The 23,200-nt window shown below is 56.6% G+C and overlaps 1 protein-coding gene across 4 annotated transcripts in view; it reads right to left on the bottom strand.

Moving 5' to 3' along the window:
• Window positions 1-1,143: 1,143 nt before the first annotated feature.
• Window positions 1,144-23,200, bottom strand: part of SYNJ2 (synaptojanin 2) — a 72,258-nt gene continuing 50,201 nt past the window's right edge. For 2 of the 4 annotated variants that reach the window (XM_059699950.1, XM_059699948.1), the window contains exons 10-27: window positions 22,957-23,106; window positions 22,712-22,877; window positions 22,171-22,359; window positions 20,354-20,435; window positions 19,516-19,656; window positions 18,400-18,592; window positions 15,869-16,027; window positions 14,194-14,350; window positions 12,813-12,930; window positions 12,378-12,596; window positions 12,196-12,274; window positions 11,313-11,481; window positions 10,740-10,907; window positions 9,171-9,302; window positions 7,504-7,613; window positions 6,331-6,439; window positions 3,651-3,802; window positions 1,144-2,235 (exon numbers count right to left, since the gene is read on the bottom strand). In XM_059699950.1, the coding sequence (XP_059555933.1) occupies window positions 1,564-2,235; window positions 3,651-3,802; window positions 6,331-6,439; window positions 7,504-7,613; window positions 9,171-9,302; window positions 10,740-10,907; window positions 11,313-11,481; window positions 12,196-12,274; window positions 12,378-12,596; window positions 12,813-12,930; window positions 14,194-14,350; window positions 15,869-16,027; window positions 18,400-18,592; window positions 19,516-19,656; window positions 20,354-20,435; window positions 22,171-22,359; window positions 22,712-22,877; window positions 22,957-23,106 (3,165 nt within the window). In that variant the 3' untranslated portion in view covers window positions 1,144-1,563. Of the gene's footprint in view, window positions 2,236-3,083; window positions 3,234-3,650; window positions 3,803-6,330; window positions 6,440-7,503; window positions 7,614-9,170; window positions 9,303-10,739; window positions 10,908-11,312; window positions 11,482-12,195; window positions 12,275-12,377; window positions 12,597-12,812; window positions 12,931-14,193; window positions 14,351-15,868; window positions 16,028-18,399; window positions 18,593-19,515; window positions 19,657-20,353; window positions 20,436-22,170; window positions 22,360-22,711; window positions 22,878-22,956; window positions 23,107-23,200 lie in introns of all 4 variants that reach the window. The other 2 variants (XM_059699951.1, XM_059699949.1) reach the window with 2 other exon arrangements.

Genomic DNA, 23,200 nt, shown 5'->3' on the forward strand with positions numbered 1-23,200 from the left:
AGAGGTCTGATCAGCAAAGAGAGAGTGGTATTCCCTGGGCAAGACCATCCCTGCCACCCCAACCGTTAGCATTGAGTGTAGGAATTCCCTGGTCACCTTAGGGGTAGCCCAGACTCATTGCTGTGTGACCCTATGACATGAGAGGCTCCTCCGTATGGCATGTGACACACTAAGATTTCTGCCAGTGAATTAGCAAAAACATAGTATCTGCCCCAAATGAAACTCTAGGCCAGGGGTGGGCAAACTTTTTGACTCAAGGGCCACAATGGGTTCTTAAACTGGACCGGAGGGCCGGAACAAAAGCATGGATGGAGTGTTTGTGTGAACTAATAGAAATTCAAAGTAAACATCATTACATAAAAGGGTACGGTCTTTTTTTTTTTTTTTTAGTTTTATTCATTTCAAACGGGCCGGATCCGGCCCGCGGGCCGTAGTTTGCCCACGGCTGCTCTAGGCCTTCTAACATTGTTTTTTTCAACGTGGAGCAGTATGGCGATTTCTTTTTAAATGATTTCATAGGCAAGCAGTGGTGTTGGAGACATATAGGGAAAACGCAGGTAAAAAGTAGACCTAACAGACATATAGATAAGCCAATCCAGAGACACTGCCTGGGTTTCTTATGTAAAAGGGGCACATGGTGCGTTCCTTCCTGACGCTGCAGCCACAGACCAGGCTAAAGCAGACAGTCATCATGCATTCTCACATGTGTGCGTTTACCAGGTACAGACTAGAAGGGAAGAGAAGAATTCACAAGGTTTCCTTTAAAAGGGGCTCGATAGCGTGTAAACACTGGCTTACGCAGCCCACCAGGGCTCAGGGCTGGAGCAGTCTATGGGGTGTGCATGTCGGAGACAGGACACAGGAGTCTTTAGCCGGGTTAAGCTCAGGTGAAGCTGATGGCATACGCTTCAGGGCCCCAAAAGTACAGACACCGTCTCCCACACGGTCAAGGTTAATACAGACATGCACATAAGCAAACACCAGGGAGTGGGCAGCCCAGCCGTTGGGTTGCCCTCTTTGCTGCTTCTGTCTCTGACTTTTCTAACCTGGTGCGATGCGGGCAGGAACGGCTCTTCATGGTCCCAACTACCTTTCAGCGTGACCCTTACTTTATGCACCCACCCCCCGGGAGATGCACCAAAAAATTACTCTGAATCTGTAAAATACAAACGAAATTAAAAAACACCACAGACACACGTAAATGGAACAACCATTTAAAATTCGACCGGAGGGAACTTAGGCGTTATCTTGTAATTCCCTTTTCTAAAACCCACACGCGGACTCTCGCAGGACCGTCTCCTTCCCAGGCCCCTGAGAGGAAAACTCGAAATGCACACGTCTGGAATAAAACATACCTCGGTGGCTGAGCAATAACCTTATTGAATAAGAGACACGATTTTTGTAAACTACACAAGAGGGGGCAGAAGTACGAATGTTGCTTCAGTGCCTTTACACAGATGTCTCTTCTGACGGGGCGTTGAGGCCAACGGGCTTTTCTCTATAAAGCGATGCCTGAGGAGGAGGGCAGGCGTTCTGGGAGAGCGCGCTGTCCACGGCTCCCACTCAGGTTTCCGCCAGTGGGTCGAACACCTGCAGCACCGTCCTCTTGTCCGTGTCGCTGATGGCGGCCCAGGGACCCAGGTCTTGGTGCCTGTGCTCCGGGGGCGGCTCCTCCACGGCCGAGCCACTGACCTGCAGTGGGGCTGTGTGTGCCCTCCTGAGGTTCCTGGTCCCCGCGTCCAGGGGGTCAGAGCTCTTGGACAGCCAGGCGCTGTTCACCAGGTTCGGGTGCTGGAGAAGGCTCCAGAAGGGGTCCTGGCCATCCCCCAGGAGGGAGGCCGCCTCTGGTCTGGGCTCCTTGTGGCCATCAGTCTGGGCGCCCCCGTCGGGCTGGTGGGCAGGGGGGCCGTCGCTGCAGAGGCCGCTGCGGGCCAGGTCCTGGAGGAGCTGGCTGTGGGTCTGCAGCACCTGCAGGTGGAAGGCGGCGGGGGCCGACTTCTTCCTCCTCGGGGGCACCTGGGGCACGAGAGGCGGGACCCCCACGAGGGGCGGCGTGGCCCCAGCAGGGGTGTCGGCTGGCGCGGGCTTCCTTTCGGCGCCTCTCCCGGGCGGAAGGGTTCTTGGTTTGGGAACAGGAGGGACTGTCACAAGAGGAGGGGTTTCGAGGCTCGTCTCCGGGGACCCGATTGTGAAATGGACAGTCTGTTGCCCGAACTGTTCTTCCGGCGACGTGGGCTGGGGAAAGGCAGGATACAGAGAGTGAGAAGCCAGCATGGGGGTCGGGCGTCTGTGCTCAGCCAGGAGCCGCGGGGGACATTCTAGCAGATGCGAGATCTGAGAATGTCTGGGATGCGGCCATGTGACGGGGGTGGAAGAACACGGCAGAAACACACACACTGACCAGGAGGACCGCGGGGCCAATGGAAGACGAGTGGGAACTTGAAAACCAGGGCCACAGGAGTCACCGAGACGGACCCCCTTTGCTCCCTGAGGAGAAGGGGTGCCCCCTCTCCTTACTGACAGCAAACCCCTCTGCAGCTCTCGATCGAGGCCGCGGCGTTGCTGATTCACACACAGATCAGCAAACGCGGAGTCACCTCGTCCCGGCGTCGGGCTAACTGAAGGACGCACAGCACGCTTGCTCCTGGAATCTTGGTGTTTATGGAAGAACGGAAACATTGACACGGACACTTCGCTGCCTTGGCTCTAATTCAAAACCACCCCAAAGACAACAGCCGCGCGGGCGAAAGGAAGCTCTGTACCAGCGTGGCCCCGGCAGCTCGGGCATCGGCCTTCGGCGTTTCCTCCGCTTCTTTAGGAAACACACGGCAGGCACAGCCCCCCTCCCGCAGCCCCGCCACTGCTCCCGCGCAGCGGGCGGGAAAATGAACTCGTTTCTGCTCCTGGCTTTTAAGACAAAAGACATAGCGAGGACGGAGGAGAAAGAGGAGGAAAATGACAGATGCCACAAGCCAAAGCGGGCAGAGGAGACAGCGAGCTGGGTACGCACAAGGCGCCCAGGCCCCGGCTCACACGTCCACGGGGGAAAGCAGAGGTCATCTGTCAAGACCGGCGGGGGTTACCGAGTGTCCGGCACCAGAACACTGAGGTCAAACGGAAGGTCCAGGGGCCTCTAGAGGTGCCAGTCTTTGGGCTGCTACTGTCCTGACAAACTCATGTCTCTGAAGCAGCAAGCAAGGCGGGGAGGCTTGGGGGCCAGAGCAGAACACAATCTGCAAGAAAAGTGGCGAGAGGAGCGGTGGGCGGCCTGCGGCCAGGCCGGCGCGGCCAGGCCCCCGCATTGTTCTTCTCATGCAAACAAGACCTGTCCACGCGAGCCCTGCACGCATGACACGGACCACACACAGACGGGAGCTCCGGGAACACGTGGGATCGGGCCTCCCCCCGTGGTTCGCTGTGGGGCCCAGCCTGCAAGCTGTTCCATGCGTGGCGAGAAGTCCCTGGCTTTTCCGCGCCGCCAGGGCCAGGGAGACGGCGGAGAAAGCAATTGCCAAGCATCTTCCTCCAGGATGGGGCCGTCCAGGGACTCAGGGGTGTTTATGGAGAGACAGACTCAGCAGAGATGGGACCTTATCTCACCAGACGTTCGAGCAACTGAGGGGCGAGAGGCGGCTGCTGCCAGCTCCTACCTTCCCGGTCCTCCTGAAGGTCGGCTTCTTCATGGCAGGGACTCTGGGCGCGGGCCGGCGGGGCAGGAGCGGGGCTGCCCCCACCGCGGGCTCTGGCTTGGAGGACTCCTGGTCCCTCGGGGCCGTGGCGTTTAGGACTTCCCCTGGGGGGCCTGGAACACACAAGTGCATGGCTGAAGCGCCTGGGACCAGGCAGTTCGCTGCACCATGTAATCTTTAGGTAATCTACGTTCTGATGCAGTATATTTCCTTTTTTTTTTCTTTCTAAAAAAGATGCTTGAGGGTTGTCAGGACCAGCGAGCTAGTTTTGGCCCCCAGCTTCTCGTGCTCACCTCCCAAGCAGGGATGGTGAGCTGGGTCTGCAGTGGTCTCGATGGGGGATCAGTGACGCCCTGACCTCACATGCAGAGATGCGTGTGCGCTTCTCACAGGAGATGACCTAATGCTCCTTAAAACCTCGGCAGGGCCCGTGATCAAGAAAATGTTAAGTTCAAACTCCAGGTAGGTTTCAAAGTTCAAACCTCTCCTGCCTCCACATCCATAGCCTTCACACACTCACACACACAACACAAGGCAATATGGCCTGGCCAGAGTGGCTCAGTTGGTCGGGTGTCATCTTGTGCACCAAAAGGTTGCCGGTTCGATTCCCAGTCAGGGCACATACCTGGGTTGTGGGTTCAATCCCTCATCAGGGCATGTACAAAAGGCAACCGATCAGTGTTTCTCACATCAATATTTCTCTCTCTCCTCCTTCCTCTTTCTAAACATGTCCTCAGGTGAGGATTAAAATATATATATATATCTATACACTGAGTGGCCAGGTTATTATGACCGGCAAGATTATTATGACCACCCCATCAGTACAATGAAGTGAATTAGTTATGCAAATAATAATAATAAAACCTTGAGAGTATTTGCTTAGGAAGTTTTCAATATTCAATATTTTCGGAAGTGTCAATGAAGTACTGATGGGGTGGTCATAATAATCTGGCCGGTCATAATAATCTGGCCACTCAGTGTATGTATATAAAAGCCTAAGTGACCGTCCGACCGGTAGCTATTACACGCACTGACCACCAGGGGGAAGGCGCTCAATGCAGGAGCTGCTGAGCGACAGCAACTTTGCAGAGTGCCCTCTCACACTCCGGGACCCCTCGGGGGATGTCCGACTGCCAGTTTTGGCCCAATCCCTGCAGGCCAGGCCAAGAGACCCCACCTGCTGGAGGGACCCTGCTCACTCTGCAGATGCCCTTCAAGCCCCAGTGCCACCCAGGTGCAGCCGGCCAGGTAGGGATCATGGGAGGTTGGCTCCAGGGCGTGTCTGGCCTGTTTTGCCCAGTCCTGCCCCGCCGGACACCTTCTAATTAATTTATTTTCAATGTGCACGAATCCGTGCACTGGGCCTCTAGTAGTAATATAATTCACACACCATAAAATATACCCTTTTAAAGAACAGTCCTGCAACCATCACTGTCTAATTCCAGAACATCTTCATCACCACCAAAACCCCACACATACCCACAGCACTCTTTCCTCATCCCTCCTCTCTCTGCCCTGGAAACACTAGAACGTTCTGTCTCTATTTTTGCCTGTTCTGCATGCAGTGTGTGTGTGTGTGTGTGTGTGTGTGTGTGTGTATACATAGCATACTATTTTCAAGATTCACCCATGATGTAGCATGTATTAGTACTCCATCTTTTTTTATGGACAGTATTCCATGGTATGTTTATACCACGTTTTATCCATTGGTGGACACTTGAGTTGTTACATACAATTATAGTTACATTTAAAAATAAATAATAACAGCCTTGACCGGGTAGCTCAGTTGGTTAGGTGTCATCCCGATACAGGGTTCAATCCTAGGTCAGGGCACATGTAAGAATCAACCAATGAAAACTAAGTAGGTGGAAAAATAAATTGATGTTTCTCTCTCCGCCCCCCTTCTTCTCTCTCTTTAAAATCAATTAAAAAATCAAAAAATATAAATTGATATTGAATATTTATTTGAAAATACATTTAAATCAAAAAGAATCCACTTGAGGTGATGTTATGCTACAACAGTGCTTCTCATCCTCTTACTTTCTGCCCTCTTTCAATGTTATCTGAAAATTCCAAATAAGTTAGATATCCAGGCTGAAAACAAATCAGTCAGTTGTACTGCATGCTCTCGCCCCTTCCAAAAGCCTAACACGTTAGTGACCAGTGATGTGAATGCAGGGGGAGATTCTAAGGTAAAACATGACTAACGCGGGTTGAGTGAAGTGACAGCAGTTACGTGAACAGGCCGTTCTTTGACATCAAAGAACCTACAGTTGCTGGTGATTTAAAAAGTGGGTTTTGTGTCCGGAACAGGGATGCGAACCTCACTCCCCCTTCTTCAAGCAGGATGGGTTAGCGCCTGGAGCACTAACCTTTTCCAACATTCATTTTTGTTTATACCAAGCTCTCAAGTACTGCTTAACAATCCCGGGATTCTTTTTATATACTTACTGAATTTTAAATATATCACTTCAAATGGACAATACATCTTAGTGGTAGAATTCTACAAAACGTTGCTAATGGGAGCTTTCGTGTAATACAGCCTTTGGGAAAGAATTATTTTCTCCTCTCGCCCCGTTTAGCAGGAAGATGAAAAGGAGAACAGGAGCTCCCCGGCGGGAGGAGGCCCCGGAGCACCTACCGCCTCTGGCCTCCAGCAGACACCGGATGGCGGCCTCCGCCTCCCGCGCGTTGGTGGTTTTGATCTGCTTGACGTTGTAAGGCTTGCTGATCCCCGTCCTGGCCTTGGGCTTGAGGACAGATGAGGAAGAGAAACGTTACTAACACAGGCAGGAAGCAGCCGCACCGGCCAGCTCCCCGCCCACTGATCTGCACCTGGGCCGCCAGCCGTGATGAACACAGTCCTGTCTGACCGCGTCCTGAAGCCCCGTCCCCGAAGCCGTGCTACCGAGAGGAGGAATGCGACAGTGTTCGAGCGGGGACCCTCACCGGTTTTTGCAATGTGGACAAGCCATCCTCTAACCTTTCGATAACCAGGAAAGAGCCAGAAGCCTATCAGAAGGCATTTTATGGCCCAGCTGAGTTATTAAAACACCTTCCAGATCTGTTTACTATAAAGTGCCTCTTCTACCTCTTCACCTATTTAAACCGCAAGGTCCCCTTTGCTGACCTGCCTTCATGCCTCTGAACCCCCTGCTGGGTCCGCATGGGCGTTGGGCCTCCCCTCTGTCCCTGGCCTGGGACCCAGTAGCTTCCACCCAGCACCCAGGCCTCCTCCCTCCTTCCTTGCCTCGACTCCACCGACCTCCACCTACCGTCTCTAGCAGCCCTGAGCCTCGTCTGGAACGCCACCTCTCCACCCTCCAGAACTGTTCCTATTCCTAGTGCCCCTCCCGCGTTATTTAGGCCATTGGATCTGGTTTAGCCTCTTCTCTCCGCTACCTTCACCCCAGAGTCGTCATAATTTTGTCCAGCAATGGATCGGAATGTCTCCTACTTTCCCCCCACCACGCACTGCTCTGCACACCACGGTCAGAGCCAGGCGTCGGGAGACAGAGAAGCAGGTGAGTCTGGAGGCCAACAATCCCACCACACGGGACACGTGGATTTTTCATCAGCGTGATTCCTCTCCCGTGCCCTGCACGGCCGTTTAAAAGCCCATAAAAACACGCCACTAAGTTACGGGGTGTTGGGGTGAGTCGGTGGGCAGTTAGAGGGTTAGAGGTAGAAATCGCTGTATGTGCTGAACGGGAGTGACCCGGGGTGAGAGGAGGGGCCGAGGACGAACCACAGGCCAACCCCTGGGATCTGACCCGTCCCCGCTTCCCTGCGAGCCCCACGCACAGCGACTCACCACCTGCTGAGGCGCGCCCGGCAGCAGCTTCGCCGTCGGCAAGACCGAGTACTGCCCGTGGGTGCCGGAGATGGACACGTCCGAGGCCGACTTCTTCACCATGAGGCCTGCTGTGAGACCAACAAGGCAGAGTCAGCCTCGGTGACGGCCGATGCGTCCCGGCCCAGCCGAGGCGGCGGAGCGAGGCAGCGGCGCAGGGCAGGGAGGGGCTGTGTGCTCGGCTGTGGGCATCAGAGGCCATGAGCGCCTGATTCCCCCTCTAACGGCTCCTGCTGTGGACACAGGTTCTCCGGGAAAGCATCATTCCATGTCACTGCTAATGTAAATGTGAACCTGAAGTCCTGGGGGACTCGCATGTGGTGCAGAGGTCAGGTCGCTTTGCGGTTTAGAATCCACTACTGTGACGAGGACCAAACTTTTAAAATGTGTTGTGGGCAAAAATAAAAAAAAATCCCAAAGCAGCGGATACTCTATGCTGAATTACACGTGCAGCCATTAACAGGCCACATTCTAGAACAACACACAACGACACAGACATTAGGTGAAGGGCAAATGACCAAACAAAAAGTTACCAGCTTTGTAAAAAACATGGAAATAAGAAATTGCCTGTGGATGTCGCTATGCATAATTGGAGAAAGGCTGGAAGTCTTGTGATTCACAGCTATTATCTCTAGGCAGTCAAGTGAAATTAAGAATTTACTTCTTTTTTATACCTATTTTTATAAGTTTTCCACAGAAATATATAGCAGTTAACATTTTTGTTTATATTTTATTTTCTGCGTATCAACTCAGAAAAATAAAAAGTCATGTGCGTCTAGCTCACCATTGATTACTACTGAGACATAAGCCAAGTTGAACCTGATTCTGAAAGTAAAGTCTTAGCAAAATCCAGGTCTAATGGCCACAATTTGGGGGGCGTAAGGAGGTAGTAAACAGCCAAGGGAACTAGCAACTGATGAGAAGCACGTCCCAACTGTATCAGGTACTGATGACAGGCTGGTGGGAAAAGCACTGTGTTCTGAGGGGCCTGCATTTCCTCAGGGGAGAGAGGGCCGGCGGCCCTGGCCAGTGCTGCTCGCAGGTTCTATTCCTGGTCAAGGGCATGTTGCAGGTTGCAGGTTCCATCCCCAGCCCCGGTTGGGGTGTGTGTGGAGGCAACAATCGGTGTGTCTCTCTCATATCAATGTTTCTCTCTCTCCCCCTCCCTCGTTCCCTTCCATTCTCTCTAAAAATCAATGGGAAAAATATCCTTGGGTAAAGATTAACAAAGAGAGAGAGGTGAGGTGTGTGTGTGTGCGTGTGGCAGCACCCAAGGGGAGAAGATTCTGGAAGATGCTGCGGGGCTGCGGGAGAACCTAAAAAACGCCCTCTCTTGGCAGAGGCCCCGGTTTCCCATTGTCCGCGGAAGCAGCTAGAAGCAGCTAGAAGCAGAGCACAGCCACAGGAGGACCAGGACGGCCTCACGAAGGATCGCCGACTGCACCTCCCATTTCAAATGTCACGGATTTAAGACAACAAGAGGCCCAAGGCGGGCGGAGGGCGGAGGGCAGAGGGCAGGGCGCACGTGGGCCCGGGGCCGGGAGGTGACGCAGAGCCGCTGGTGCAGGAGCAGGAGCAGGAGGTGCGCAGCCATTCCCAGAGGCGGCAGCCCACGCAGCGGGTCTTACTTGGAGGGGGCGGCCTCTGCGGCGGGTGAGGCGGCCGCGGCCTGTTGGGGACCGACAGAGACCTACTTGGCGAGCGGAGGCGGTCCCCCACGGCTTCCAGCTCCTGCTTTAACTCCACCAGGGCGGCATCATCTGGAGGACACGGCGGAACGGAACGGGAGGGAGGTGAGTGGGGTGGGGCTCGGGTGTGCGGAGCCACCTGGGGCAGGAGGGCTCCCCGGGGAGCAGAAGTGTCCCCCTGGCTGCCGGCCCGGAGGGAGGGACCCAGTGCCTGCTGGGAGCACTCAGGGAACCTCGACAAGACTTGTCCAGACAGGAGAGACACCGAAAATGTGAGAGTACAGAGAGGTGTTTCCTCCTGAAACCACCCCAGACGTCCGCACCGAGTAGAGGCGGCAGCTGGAAGCCAGAGCCCTCCTTCTAAAGCCCTGGCTCTACACACAAAACAACTGTTTGGGACGCTGAGAACCATCGCACGTCTCTGCCCGCAGGGCAGCCTCCAGCCCCAGCCCCTCGTGTGGAGTGTCCCGCGCACTCAGGTCCCAAACACTTAGCCCTCCTGACGCACCCAGCCAAAGCCTTCCAAGGCTCAGAGCAGCACGAGGAAGTGCTGCTTGTGTTCCATTACACATGCATGTATCACATGTAAACGCAGAACAAGTTCAGGTCTTCTCTCACACGACAACACAGCCTGGTCCATTCATTTTGGCTCCAACACCCCGTCCCTCAAATCCATCTGGACGCCCACCAGGTGGCTGGGCAGCCCACACGGCCCGTTACTCCAGTCTTTATTCAAAGAGGCACCTGGCCCTGGCCGGTTCGGCTCACTGGAGAGAGCGTCAGCCTGCGGACTGAAAGGTCCCAGGTTCGATTCCAGGTCAGGGCCCATGCCCCAGTTGCGGGCTCGATCCCCAGTAGGAGGTGAGCAGAAGGCAGACAATCAATGATTCTCTCTCATCATCGATGTTTCTATCTCTCTCTCCCTCTCCCTTCCTCGCTGAAATCAATAAAAATGTATTTCAAAAAAACTATTCAAGAGTCAACTATACTATATAATCTAGGGACGTGCAGTTCAATCCTCATGCCTTTCAGTCAATGGTGATATAATGATGCTAATGTTGGTATCATTAATTACATATATGTATAAGTATATAATGTATAAAATTGCTACTATATAACAATATAATGTTATAAGAAAATAAGACCAGCAACTTAGCACACAGATATTGAGCATGCCTCTTCCAGGACTGAATCAGAAAAGTTTGGGAGAGAAAAATCAAATCAAATGTAAAATCAGTTCAGAGCTGTGGCCATTTGAATACACAGGAGAAATGGGAATTATCATGAATCTGGGATATTAAAGGGGCACCGAAAATTGTAAAACACGCATCACCGGAGAAAACCAGCGTGGCGGTAGCTGCCACCTTCCCAGGGCGCCGTGCCCACTGCTTGCGGTGACCGCGTGGTTTCGCCCTCCTGGGGCAGCGCACTGCCTGTGGCATCATGCAGCGATGCTGAGGAAAGAGCGATCTCGGGCCCAAGGCTGTTAGAAAGGGAAGGCCCAGCTACCTCTGTAGGTCGGATGTTGCTTCTTTTTGGGGAGCGCAGGTGACTTGCTGGGCGGTGCCGCCATGGAGCTGGGGGTATCGGCAAGGTCGTCCCCGCCCAGCTCACTGTCTGAGACCACAGGCTGACTCAGTTCATCCAAATAGTCTTCGTCCTCTTCGAGAATATCCCCTTGGGAACAAGGGAGCCACAGACGATTAGGGTGGAAGGCCATCACTTTCATGGGGGCCTATCTTGACCCCGTGGTGTCAGAACCCCTCGGCCCACCTGCTAGCAGACCACGGGAGCCCACGTGACCCCAAGGACGGGCCCCGAATTCCATTCATGCCTGAATCCCCGACATCCTCAAAACCACTGCTTTCAAGTAGGTTTCCACGTCTCCGGTCCTAGTTGCCATTTCACACATCATCCTGCACACGCACGCTGCCCACCTCATCGCCGGGGCAAACCGCACCGCAGCCCCCGTGTCCGTCCCCAGGCCGTGCTCGGAAGGGCTCCTGACAGCCCCGCCATGGCCGGGAGCACGGCCGCCTGCCCGCCTCGCCACCGGCCAGAAGGCCGGCCGGGGCCACTCACCCTCCGACTCGTAGTCCGAGCTGGTGAGGTCGAAGCCCTCCTCCAGCAGGCAGGAGTTGGCGGTGGGCGACACGGGCGCCAGGCTCTCCCGCTTGCGCAGGATCTCGGCCCGCAGCCCTGTCAGCCAGTCCTTGGTCTTCGGCCGGATCTGCACGGCCCTGCCTTTCACCTGCGAGGGACAGTGCGGCCCAGTGAGCGCGGGCGCCCGCCGAGCCCGCGGCGGCCCAGGTGTCAGGAGCCGGGCCGGCCTCACGCCGCCAGCACAGCGGAGGGCCCTGGCCTCGGGCAGGCTCGCGCTGGGTCTAAGTAGCAGTCAAACCCTCGTCTCCAGCTTTTCGTTCCGCGTGAATTTAAAATCGACCGGGGCATCGTCAACACGGAAAACCCTGGGCTGCCTGCTCCAAAACGCACCCTCTGAAAGGCGGGAGCCTTCTCCTGCCAAGGCCCACTGGGTATTGATAACACCGTTTGCAGACGACGCAAAACGAACAGCTTAAAAATTAGCCTGCCGCACTGGTCAAACATTTAATTCACTCACCCCTAACGCCTGGGCCGGGCCAGACCAAACGATTTCTTTTTATACGGCCCTCAGGTCAGACGTTCCCCACCCCCGCTCTAAAGAGAAAGACAGCAACACTCCCACACGGAGGCGTGAGCACGGACAGACCCAGGAACCCAGTGGGAACGAGACTCCAAAACTTGTTCTTTCTCCCAGATTCTGCAAGCAGCCTGGGCTGGGCATTAGACAGCTCAACAAAGGTACCAGGATGAGGTGCCCGGTGAAGGCTCCTGGCCTCTGCCCTCACGCGGCGCCTACCCCTAAAGACACGGCGAGGAGAGGGGACGCATGGCCCCGAGGACGCACAGGACCCAGCGGCCTCACCTTCATGCCGTCCACATCGAGGACGCTGAGAGCCGAGTGACTGTCTGCAAACGTCACCAGCATCTGCCCCTGGTTGATCCTGGGATAAAGGAAACAGTCCCGTCAACCCCAAGAGAGACTCGGCCGCTCCCACGGCCCGGATGTCACCCCCGCGGACGCCGGCCGGGCGGGGCAGTGGTCACCTGACAAGAACAATCGTCCCGTAATTCTCCAGGGTCTGCATGAGCTCGGTGCGCACGTCCTCAGGAAACTCGTCTTTCTCCTCGGAGGTGGGCGACTGGAGGTTGACGACGACGGTGGCGTCCAGGGGGCCCTGGAAAGAGGACACTTCCTGGAACACCCTCTCCCGGGCACCCACGTCAACTTCTTGAACTTCCACCTCCACGATGGCCAGCACGGGTCTGTGTTAGACACGGAGGGAAGACGGGCAGCCATTAGCCCGGGCGCGACGGCCACACCGCACCCCTCAGTCCCCGGAGCTCCTGTGAACAGACACCGCCAACAGCCCCTGAGGCGGCCCCAGAGCGGCCCTGCGGCCTCGCGGGGCGGTCCCGGGGTCTCCGTCTTCCTGGGGGTCTCAGCAGAGGAGCGTGTGCCCAAGGCAGCGAGGACCGTACCTGTGGTCCGACGCCTGCAGCTCCGCTCGGCCGTAATACTTGAGGGATCCGGGAGACCAGGTGTGTCTGACCTTGGTGTCTGCATCGAGGTCGCTGTCTAGGAGGTTGAGTTCTCCAGCTACCCACAGACAACACAACATGGTATCAACACACACGAATGCCGAACACAGAATGGGTACCACAGGGACGGGCCACGCGTGTCTCAGACTCGTTTGCTCTAACCCCGTGGACCTGGGATAAAGAGCTTCTCCCATGTAGACTGTCCAAGACAGTGTGCCAGCCCCGCCCGCATCCTCCCCCGTGGGCACAGTTGGAGGGGGGGCACAGAAATCACGCTGTGGGGCTTCCGTCCGGGCACAGGGACGCAGGTCTGCAGCCCTCTGCACAGCAGGAGGTGCCAGGCCGAGGCTGGGGGCACAGGCCGCTCGGTGCCCCAAACTGATGTATCTGAACTAAATGTATCTTTCAATCTGCAGGTGTGACTTCCTGGCTTTGACATCTCAGCAAGTGTCTCACCAGAGAAGTTCAGCGGTTTAGGTCCCAGATTACAGGGGGTTTAATTGTATTTTATCTTCTTCTTATTTTTTAAACATTTCACTTATTTGAAAATAATTTCAAAATTATAGAAAAGTTCAAGGAACACCCATACATCCTTTTCCCAGGCTCCATTTTGCTCCATTTGCTTTTTTAAAAAATTACCTTTACTGTTGAAAGTATTATAGACGTTCCCCCGGCCCCCCCTTTTTTTCCCACTGACCCCTTCCACCTGCACCCGCTCCTCCAGGCCTTCACTACACTACTGTCCGCGCCCATGGGCTAATCTATGCATACAAGGTCCCCGGTTAATCACGCCCACCCCCAACCCCCACCTTCCTTCTAATTTTAAATCAACTGCACTTCATAGCTGGGATCATCGGTCCAGACGGACTGAAGCTAAATGAGAGCAAACCCTTCTCTCTCCCCCGTTCGGTTCGGTTCGGTTCGGAACGGGGGCTGTGGCAGATGAGGGTGTGGCGGGAAGGGGCGGCCTGGGTGGCGGGCAGCTGTGGGGGGCAGGCAGCGGGGAAGGCGTGGCTTCTCTCCTGTTCTCCATTGGAACAGAGGTGGGCGGGGTGGGGTGGGGGACAGCTGTGGTGCAGGGAGGGGGAGTCAGGAGCAGGTCCTTGCAGACCGGTGTCTAGAGAGAGGACGGGGGGAGCTCCCCAAAGCGCAACCTCCGAAGCGCAGGGGCTGGCGCTGGGATGACCTGTGCGCAGCTTCGGGTTGTCAAGGACACGTTCCTTACATAACAGAGTGTCCGGCTGGATCAGCGTGACTTTCCCTCGTGGTGCTGACCGCCCCCCCGCCCCACCAGCCCTGAGAGCGCACGGCTCCCCCGCACCTGTCCGGTCGAAGGGATGCCTCTTCCTCCACCACAGGACCCTGTCCGTCCAGGCCGGGGTGCGGCATTTGTCGCTCGTGTCGTAGGCGGCGGAGCCGACGTCGTACTTGTAGGTGGGCCCAAAATCAATGCTGCCTTCATGGAAGTCTTTAAAAATCTAGCGGGAGGAAAAGAAGCCGCACGCTCAGCTGGTTCTCTGGTTCCTAAGTCACAGAGCCCACGTCACATTTACAAATACGTCTGAAACGGGGCACGTGTGTGCCTGTTAATTAGCAAAACAGTGAGGACCGTCTGTCTGTTCACCTGTCTGACGCACTACCACTGGGCGCACCCCCTCCCCCAACACCCGACCTATCACACTGTCTGCTCGTTGGCCCCACGGACAATGACAGCACGAGGCAGGGGTGCCCAGCCACACCCAGCAAGGCCTTAACCGCTGTTTGTTAACTAGGCGAATGGTGTGAACAGAAGCCCAGAACTGAAGTCGAGCTCTCCTCCGTCTTCCTTTTGCTCTGGGTCCAGCCTTGGTTCCGGGGGAGGCCCGGGAGCAGCCGCCTGCTCAGTGCATGAGTGGGAGGGTGCGGAGGACACTGGTGGGAGGAAGCAAGAGCAACCTGTCCCAGGAAGGAACGGCGTGCTAACATTCCCACCTGGCCACCCTCAGCGCCCGTGCCTGGCAGGGCTGAGGGGGATGGGCAGGGAGCACCTGGAGGAACTCCCGAACCTCGCTGAAGGAGATCTGACTTCCCAGTTCTCATGCATTTTAACCCGCTGCCTTCTCAGAAGGTAAAGGGACGTAGCTGTGCTTCCCTCACCTCAGCCCGGCTGCTGGAAAGCAAACAGGCACCAGTATTAGCTGGAGGAGGGAAGAAGTTTTGGGGCACCTGGAGGCTAGCCAGGGTGACCTTGCAGAGCTGAGGCCGTCATGGCCCACGGAGTCACTAAAATCGGCACATGGGTCACGTAAGGGGAAAGCATGAGCTGTGTAGTTCCAGTCTTGGACAGTATCAGAGCTCTGTTACTGACCCCTGTGACCTTGGATGAATTATTTGACCTTAGCCTCAGTTTTTCTTGTCTATAAAATGGGTATAATAACTAATTTGTAGGATGGCCTTGAGAATTAACCATACAAATATATATATATCAACACTGGTCTAATTGGTTAGTGCCTTCACCAATGAAAAATAGAGATATCACCCAAATCCAGTACTTTGAGCAGAGTCTGAAGTGTCCCTTGCTGGTTTAGAACAGCTGAAGGACAGCAGTCCCTGCAAGGTGTGCACATGAACATGAGCGGGTCGCTCAGACGCTGCGACGGGGCCATTCCAAGCTCAGATGCTGTGACTCCCACTGAGTGCAGCTCTCTTCTGGTTTGACAGAGTAAGGACAGCAACCCCCCTCCCCACACAGAGCACAGGCCTCCGGCTCCTGCAGCTGCCTGTGCTATGCTTTCACACGATGGCCCCTGCGCCGTGAGAGGACACAGACCCGAACACAGCCCGTGAGGGGGGAACAGGACGTGTGTGTGTGTGAACGGACAATCACACACATTTCCTACAACGTCATGATCCTCTTTACTCCTGGAACTTAACTTGCCAGACACGCGCGTGCACATTTAGTAGATGTTATCCCCTATTGGGGCAGCTGCAAAAACTGCTTTAAAAGCACAACTTACTTTTCCACTGGATTTCTGCAGCTGTAGCTGATCAAATTCCAGAAGTTTCTTCCAGTCTTGGCGCTTAACAAAATAGAAGACTTCTTCGTACGTGAGATCGATGCGGTAGTTGAAGTCGCCACACCAAAACACGTAGTCATGAGAAAAGATGTTTCTTCCCTAAAATGTAAAGAAAATCGTAGTCGTTCAGGCCCATCGTCCAGGGAAGGGGGGGGCGGGGGGCAGGAAAGCTCACCGCCAGGCGACAAGCAGACGCATTTCCTTAAATGTTACTTTGAAAAGGTCTTCTGCCAAAGTGTCTTATGTTTCACTCGTCCCTGAGGCCTACGGGGAGCTCCTATGAGGCTTACTGTTTATTTTAAATAATCATGTTTTTGAGTGGTTTGGAGAAATTTCCCACTCTTCCCGGTGGCATGGCTGCCAACACCTGCTCTGCTGATCCCCCCGATGGGCAGGCTGAGCTCCTGCCTTTACGTCCAGACCCTCAGAGCCACCCAAACAGTCCGGGCTGTGAGGATGAGGTTTAAGGAAATCAGTAAAATCACACAGGACGCACAACTTCCTAAACCTTCATGGATTTCATACATTTTCTGTTGTTTTTTTGTTGTTGTTGTTTTTCCTTTTTCCTCTTTCTTTTGTTAATCCTCACCCAAGGATATTTTTCCATTGATTTTTAGGGAGAGTGGAAGAGAGAGGGAAAGACAGAGAAACATTGATGTGAGAGAAACACATCAACTGGTTGCCTCCTACACACACCCCGACCAGGGCCCGGGCCGGGGAGGAGCCTGCAACCAAGGTACGTGTCCTTGACCGGAATCGAACCCAGACCTTTTGGTCCACAGGCGACACTCTATCCACTGAGCCAAACTGGCCAGGGCAGGATTTCATACATTTTCATCCGTGACCCTCCCTCCCCACCTCGCCCTCCCTCCCACAGGAATCACGGTGAGAGCGGCTGCTTCCTATCACCTGTCCCCAGGGCTGGGCTCTGTTCCGGCACAGTGCCCTCACGGCCACCCCTGAAGCACACGCTGCTGGCTCTTCTTCCAGGTTAAAAAAAAAGTTCAGGAAAACTGGCTGAAGGCTACACAACTAGCGTGTGATAAGGACACGAGCTGAACGCGGCTCTCAAATCCGTTTCTGTTCTGCCACACTCTGTGGCATCCCCACTCCCCCAACCCACAGCAATCATCTGGGCAGAAGATCAGAGTGACCAGGACCACATACAGTGAGTGCTGGAGCAGGCCGTCCAGACCTTCTGTGGTGATGGAGGCGGTCCCGCCCGCGCTGTCCGAGCCGGGACCGCCAGCCGCCGCCGCCTCCGGGCACTTGCAATGCGGCCAGTACGGCTGAGGGAGCTTCGTATATTTTTAGTTAACTTCCATGTAAACAGCCATCATGTGGCTAGTAGCTACTTTACTGCACAGTGCCGGTGTGGAGTACTGACTTCTAGGTGCCTTCGTTATTTCCACTGTTGAAAAAGGAGCTATATATCTTTTCATTACTTTGAGTGAGTCCTTCCAGTAGGTCACATTTTGAATGCACTGTGGAGGGACAAGGTTGGGCTTTTTAAATTACACAGACACACAAGGAGAATATGCATAATGCCCTACATGGTCTGGAAAATGACCAGGTGCCAATTTCCCAAACTCATTTGTTTCTTCTTCAATCCAAGACCCAAACACGACGACGAGGACTGCAGCCCTCATTACTGAAAACGAAGGGCTTTTCGCTTTAAGCGCTGGTGCCGCCTCGTAAAGGAGATGCCAGGTTTCAGGGATCGGGCCTCCCGATGAAGAGCTCCGGGACCTAATGGGCCGTGTCGCTGGCACTGTGGCAGGCACGGCTGAGGTCTCTCCTCCCTCTGGGAGACAGGTGGCTTGCAGCGGGCTGAAGGCGTGTGGGCCAGGTTGGCACAGAACGCAGAACCTTCAAACCTGAATGTGGAGGAAAATCTGCCGGCTGCAGAATGGAAAGCTCTGGATCACCACTAGAGGGCAGCGCACCGCATGTCACTGGTGACCCTGCGACTGGAGGGGCCATCCAGGGCTCCTGAGCCAAAAACTGCCTGGTTCTGAAAAGGGGCCTTTTCTGAGCCACCACAGAACGGATGTGCCAAGACTGTGAATCTCAAGAGAACTAGCCTTGTGCTGTTCTTCAGCAGCTCGGACGAAGAGCGGACACATTGGTTCTCCTGCCCCGTTCCACACGCTCCAATCAGAAACCCGGAAAATGCACTTAAGAAAACGCAGGGTATTAAAGACATTGAAGAGACGTATGAAGATGAGGCTTGGTCCTCCAGGCCGGACACCTGGGCTGGCCTCCACTGTGCCAGCCGAGGTCACTCCCTCCCCCAGCACAAGTGCCCCAGGCGGGGACCCTGCTCTGGGGGCGTCCCCAGGGCCTGCCCGTATTCTCAGCTCAGAAGCCCACGCGTGGGGGCCTGAGCGCGGAGGCCAGAGCGTGCCCCACGTCCTGCCCCGCCCCCGCTGCCCGCTGCCCGCCGGCCGCTGCCCACCGGCAGCCCTCACCATGGGGAAGCTGAGCTTCTGGGTGATCTCCCTGTAGTCCTCGTTCCGCTCCTTCACCTGCGACTGCCCGGCCGTCAGGTGGCTGCACACGAAGCAGAAGCTGGTGCTGTGGAACTGGAAGCGGATGCCCACGGCGCCCTTGTTGCCCGCCTTCCCGCCCATGCCCGTCTTCACCGTGTCGATGGCCACCTCCCTGGAACAGAACGAGCACAGGCGGTGGCTTCGGGGAAGTGCGTCGACCTGCTCGGCTACAGAGAAGAGCCGGGCCGCAGCCCGAGGCTGCAGCTGACGACTCCAGACCACCTGCTCAGACCGGCACGAGCACAGCCAGCTCCGCTGTCCCTGCCCTCCTCCCTCCCGCACGGGCACTGCCGGCAGCCGCCCGTGGGTCTGGGGTGCCTCTCCCACAGCCCCCACTCTCAAGGGCTCGGCACCCACAAAAGCACCCCACAAAGCAGCCCGGAAGCCGACCCACCTCCATCCCTGCTTCCTGATCCCAGTGCTCGCTGCCAGCACGGACGGCACCACCACCACCCCGCCCGGCTTCCCTGCAAAGCTCAGGAGGTGCCACCAGGGCATCAACATGTTTAAGGAGCAGGGAGCATCCAGGGACTTGGCCGGGCCGGGCAGGTGGTTCAATGCAGACTCCCGATCGCCTTAAAGTGCCAACGTACAATGCACACGAGTGGGTGCGCAGGTGACAGACCGAGGCCCACACCTGCTGCAGAGGCTTTCTGCCCACGTGTCTTAGATTTTTTTTTTTTTTTAAAAAGAGGCAAAGCATTGGCATTTCCTGCTGAGCTACTCAGCTCTTGGGCCAGAGGTTTCCTGACTAAAATGTCAACAAGGCATTATCCGTCCCTTCCCTTGTGCAGAGCCGAGCTGGGTGACATAAGACTCCTGAAGGGGCCCAGCTTCCTAAGCTAGCTGGCCCCATTGTGGCTTGTTCACTGCTGGACAATATTCTATTCAGCCTAGTTTCTCCTGGGGGTTTGCTTCCATTTATCTGGAATAATGGCAGGACGAAGAGGAAGTCAGAACAAAGCACCATGACCAACGACCCCGCCCCCCCCCGCCCCCCGCCCCCCGCCATGCTCGGAAACTCCAGGCTCCTACCTGATGAACGGGACGTGGTAGGGACGGACAAAGATATAGAGACAGACGCCCACCAGCTGTGCCGAGGTCAAGAGAATGTACCTATGGGAGCGTGAGATGGCTTTCTGAAGCTGCTCGCCCCACATCTTTCTGTTGGTGGTGCTGGGAGAGAAAAGACAAGGACACCAGTCACCGTGGGCTGGCCGTGGGTTCTCCCCCCTCCAGCCCACCCGCCCGCCAGCCCCAGCCTGATCCTTTCACACGCGTGACGCCCCTCAGTTGCCCTCACTGTCAGGGTCGGGCTCCATGCAGCACTAGACTGGCCGTTTGCTGCCGGCTGCGTCACACCCACCCCAGCAGTACTCCCCACCCCGCCACTGGAGCCCAGCACGGGGCCCTGCTCCTAGGAGCTCCACAGTCAGGGCTTATGATTTGTTCAGAAAGTTCCTGAAATGAAGCTGTGCCAGTTTAGGAAAGAAAAGGTGTCGTTGACTTTATACCCCATATACCCCATGTGAATCAGGGGTGGGGAGAAGAGCGGTGCCTCCTCCCACACTCCTCTCCCCTCTCCCCAGGAAAGGTGACTCAGCACCCTCCGCGGACCTCTACCCACACCCTCCCGCTCACAGCAGGATGCAGCCTGCGTGGCCAGAGGCCGCAGCTCAGAGAGCATGCTCCCCCGACCGGCAACTTCTCCCTCCCTTAGCAGAGAAAGAGGCGTGGGGAAGGGCAGTCAGCGGCCCCTCCGACCGAGGGGCCCAGGCCAGCAGACACAGATGGCCCGTGGCCCTGCACCTGACCCAGGAACCCTCAGGGAGTTTCACGTCTCTCTCCTGCACCCTGGCGCCCGGCCGCCTACCTGGCATTGACGATATTCCCCGCACTCAGTTCCACCATCTCTTCAAACCCCACGGCAAATATGTCAGCTGGGCTGCTGTCATCTGGGGGCAAGGCAGGAGACAAAGGAAGTCAGACCCACCATGGCCAGCCTTAGCTCAATCGTGGGGCACCACACTGGCCTGTGGGTGCAAGTATCCCTCTGCCCAGGTGCACTCATCCAGTCCCCAGGGCGGGGCTCCGCACAGGCCCACATCCCCTCCATCCCCCCGCTGTGCACGTGGCCTTTCTCATCTGCATCCTGGGGCGGGTGCCTGCACCTCACGAGCGGCCATGGTGTCAATCAGAGGCCGTGTGAGCCCCACCCTGCCAGGTGTGTCCTAAGAGCCTCTTCCTCCAGGTGACGTCACAGGCGGCACACCTTCCCCCAGGTTCCAGGGGCAGGCACTGTCTCATACTTGTCTGTGCTCCACGAGTGCTTTTCCGGGCGGGGCCCAGCCTTCCCCGGGGAGTGACCGACAGGAAGCGCAGCACGTGCAGGGGTGCTAGTCATGCGTCCTGTGTTCCCTTTAACAGGGAAGCTTAGGGTGCCATGCCACCCCTGCAGCCACTGGCCGCCTCTCTCCAGGCACGTCCTTCTGACACTCTGTCCTGAGCCAGGAAGCCAGCGGCTCTCGAGCTGCAGCAAGTGACAGCCCTCCCCCTCCTCCCTGACTCCATCCAAAAGGCCAGTGTCCACGGCTTTCCTGTTGGCCACACAGGACACCTGGACCCTCAAGCTTCACTGGCTTAGAGTTTCTTTTCTTTCTTTAAAGAAAAAAAACACTGTTCCTCTGATCTGCGTGGCAACAGCCACACCCCTTCTCTCTCCTGAATGCGGTGCGTTTTAGTGGGAGCCCTGGTGCACCCTCAATCCCACTAGAATCCCCTGCGCAGTAAGAGGCAGGGTGCTGTCGGCACCCACCTGCTCCTGCAGACAAATGAAGACGAGCCATTTTAGCCAAAGGAGCTGCAGAGTCAGCCCAGCCTGTGCGCTCACAGGGCCTGCCTGGGGCGAGTGGGGGTGGCATTCACAAACACAAGAATCCCAGTGACCCCAAAAGGCAGACGCGAGCTCCCCTGACCCCAGAGGCAGCAAGGGGGTGCAGACTGCCTGCATGGCTGGGATGGGGCTCTCCTGGCAGCGAGGGGCTCCTGCTCCTCCCGCTGGATCCAGAAGAGACTCCAGGGAGCCGGAGGGAGTGAGGCCCTGGGTGTGTGGTGACCGCAGGAAACTCATTTCCTCCTCCAGTCTGAGCTCTGAGGCCTTTACATGCTACCTCGCAAGACCTAAGACAGAAGGTGACGTGTCAACTTTGGGATTATTTCCTTCTTAAAAGGCACACAAAGCCATGGCTTGACGCGGCTGCATCTGCTGCGCGGTTGGTTTGGGGGAAAGCAGAAGCGGATGTTCGCGGCCAGCGGTGCCGTGGACAGCGGTGCCGTGGACAGCGGTGCCGGGGCCAGCAGTGCCGTGGGCAGCGGTGCCGTGGCCAGCGGTGCCGTGAACCGCGTGCCCGGCCCCTCACAGGAACATGATTCCAGAGGCTGCCTCTTCCTCCTTAGACAGGAGGTTCTAGTGATCAAAACCTAAAAACTGCGAATCTCTGTGTGTGAAGAGGGGAGAGAGTCGCGGCTGTGAGAACCCTAAACGCTTGGACGAGAGAAGGCGGCGGGTAGTCCACGTGCCAGGGGTGCTCTGAGGGTAGACCCTGTGCTCTCTGAACCCCGAGCAGGCGGGAACCCCAAACACTGCACTTCACGGAATATGGAAAATGGCTCGATGGAATAGGCGCTCACCCTGGGGCTCGGGCTCGGAAAGCCTGGGCGAGTCCAGCAGCCACTCGGCGAGCTCGGCGGTCCCAAGCAGGTTGCTCCGGAACTGCTTCCCTCCGTTCACGTTCCAGGTGCCCATGGCGACACGGACCCGCTTGTAATTTGTGAACTCCGCCTGGCGCTCCGACATCGCCCTCAGGATCCTGGGGGTCACTGCGGGGAGGCAACACAGGGCACGTCTGTCCGCATCCAAGCCCCTGCCTCCCCCAGAAACACAGACGGGGTGGGGTCTCTGTCCGCGAGAGAGGGTGCCGCTCTCCTGCCTCCTCGTGTGGCCGCACGGGACTGACCATCTCATAACAGAGCAGCGTAGGTCCCTGGCCAGGCTCCGCCACAGCCACATGCAGAGCACACGCCCCCGCCGTCCACCCTCAGGCTCAGGGGAGTGTCTGCCACCCGCCACCTGGGATGACATGAGGGGTGGGGAGGGCTGGCTGGCACCCCACACGCCCTCTGCATGGCCGGGCAGCGGGGCGCCCGAGGAGAGCGGAGAGGCACCCCGTACCCAGCAGGGCCGTGTTGTCCAGTAGCATCCTTCCCTTGTCGGCCGCCTCCTCCGTGTAGACGTCCCCGACCAGCAGCAGCTTGATGGCCTCCTGCTTCACGCCGTCGAAGAAGTTGGACTGGATGGTGCGGGACACGGACCGGGCCCCGTCCTTCAGCTTCCCCACCTGCCGAGAGCGGGACACAGGCCGTGAGAGGCATCCACACGCCACCCCCCACCACCCCCAGACCCTGGCCTGCCCCCACCTTGGCCTTCCCCTCCAGGGCGCGGCTGCCCGTGAACATCTTGCTCAGGCTGTGCCCATTTAGAGACCACATGGCTCTGAAGGACTCCACGAAGCGGTCGGCGATGGGCTTTGAATTCAGCCCGAGGCTCCTGAGCTGCAGGTGAAGGACCTGGCGAGAGTGAGGACAGGGGTCATCGACTTCCCCCCGGGAGCTCCCCCAGCTGCCCGCTCACCCCACCCGGGGTTCCCTATCCTCCAGAGGA

This window comes from Myotis daubentonii, chromosome 6, assembly GCF_963259705.1.
Source record: "Myotis daubentonii chromosome 6, mMyoDau2.1, whole genome shotgun sequence".
Classification (NCBI taxonomy): Eukaryota; Metazoa; Chordata; class Mammalia; order Chiroptera; family Vespertilionidae; genus Myotis; species Myotis daubentonii.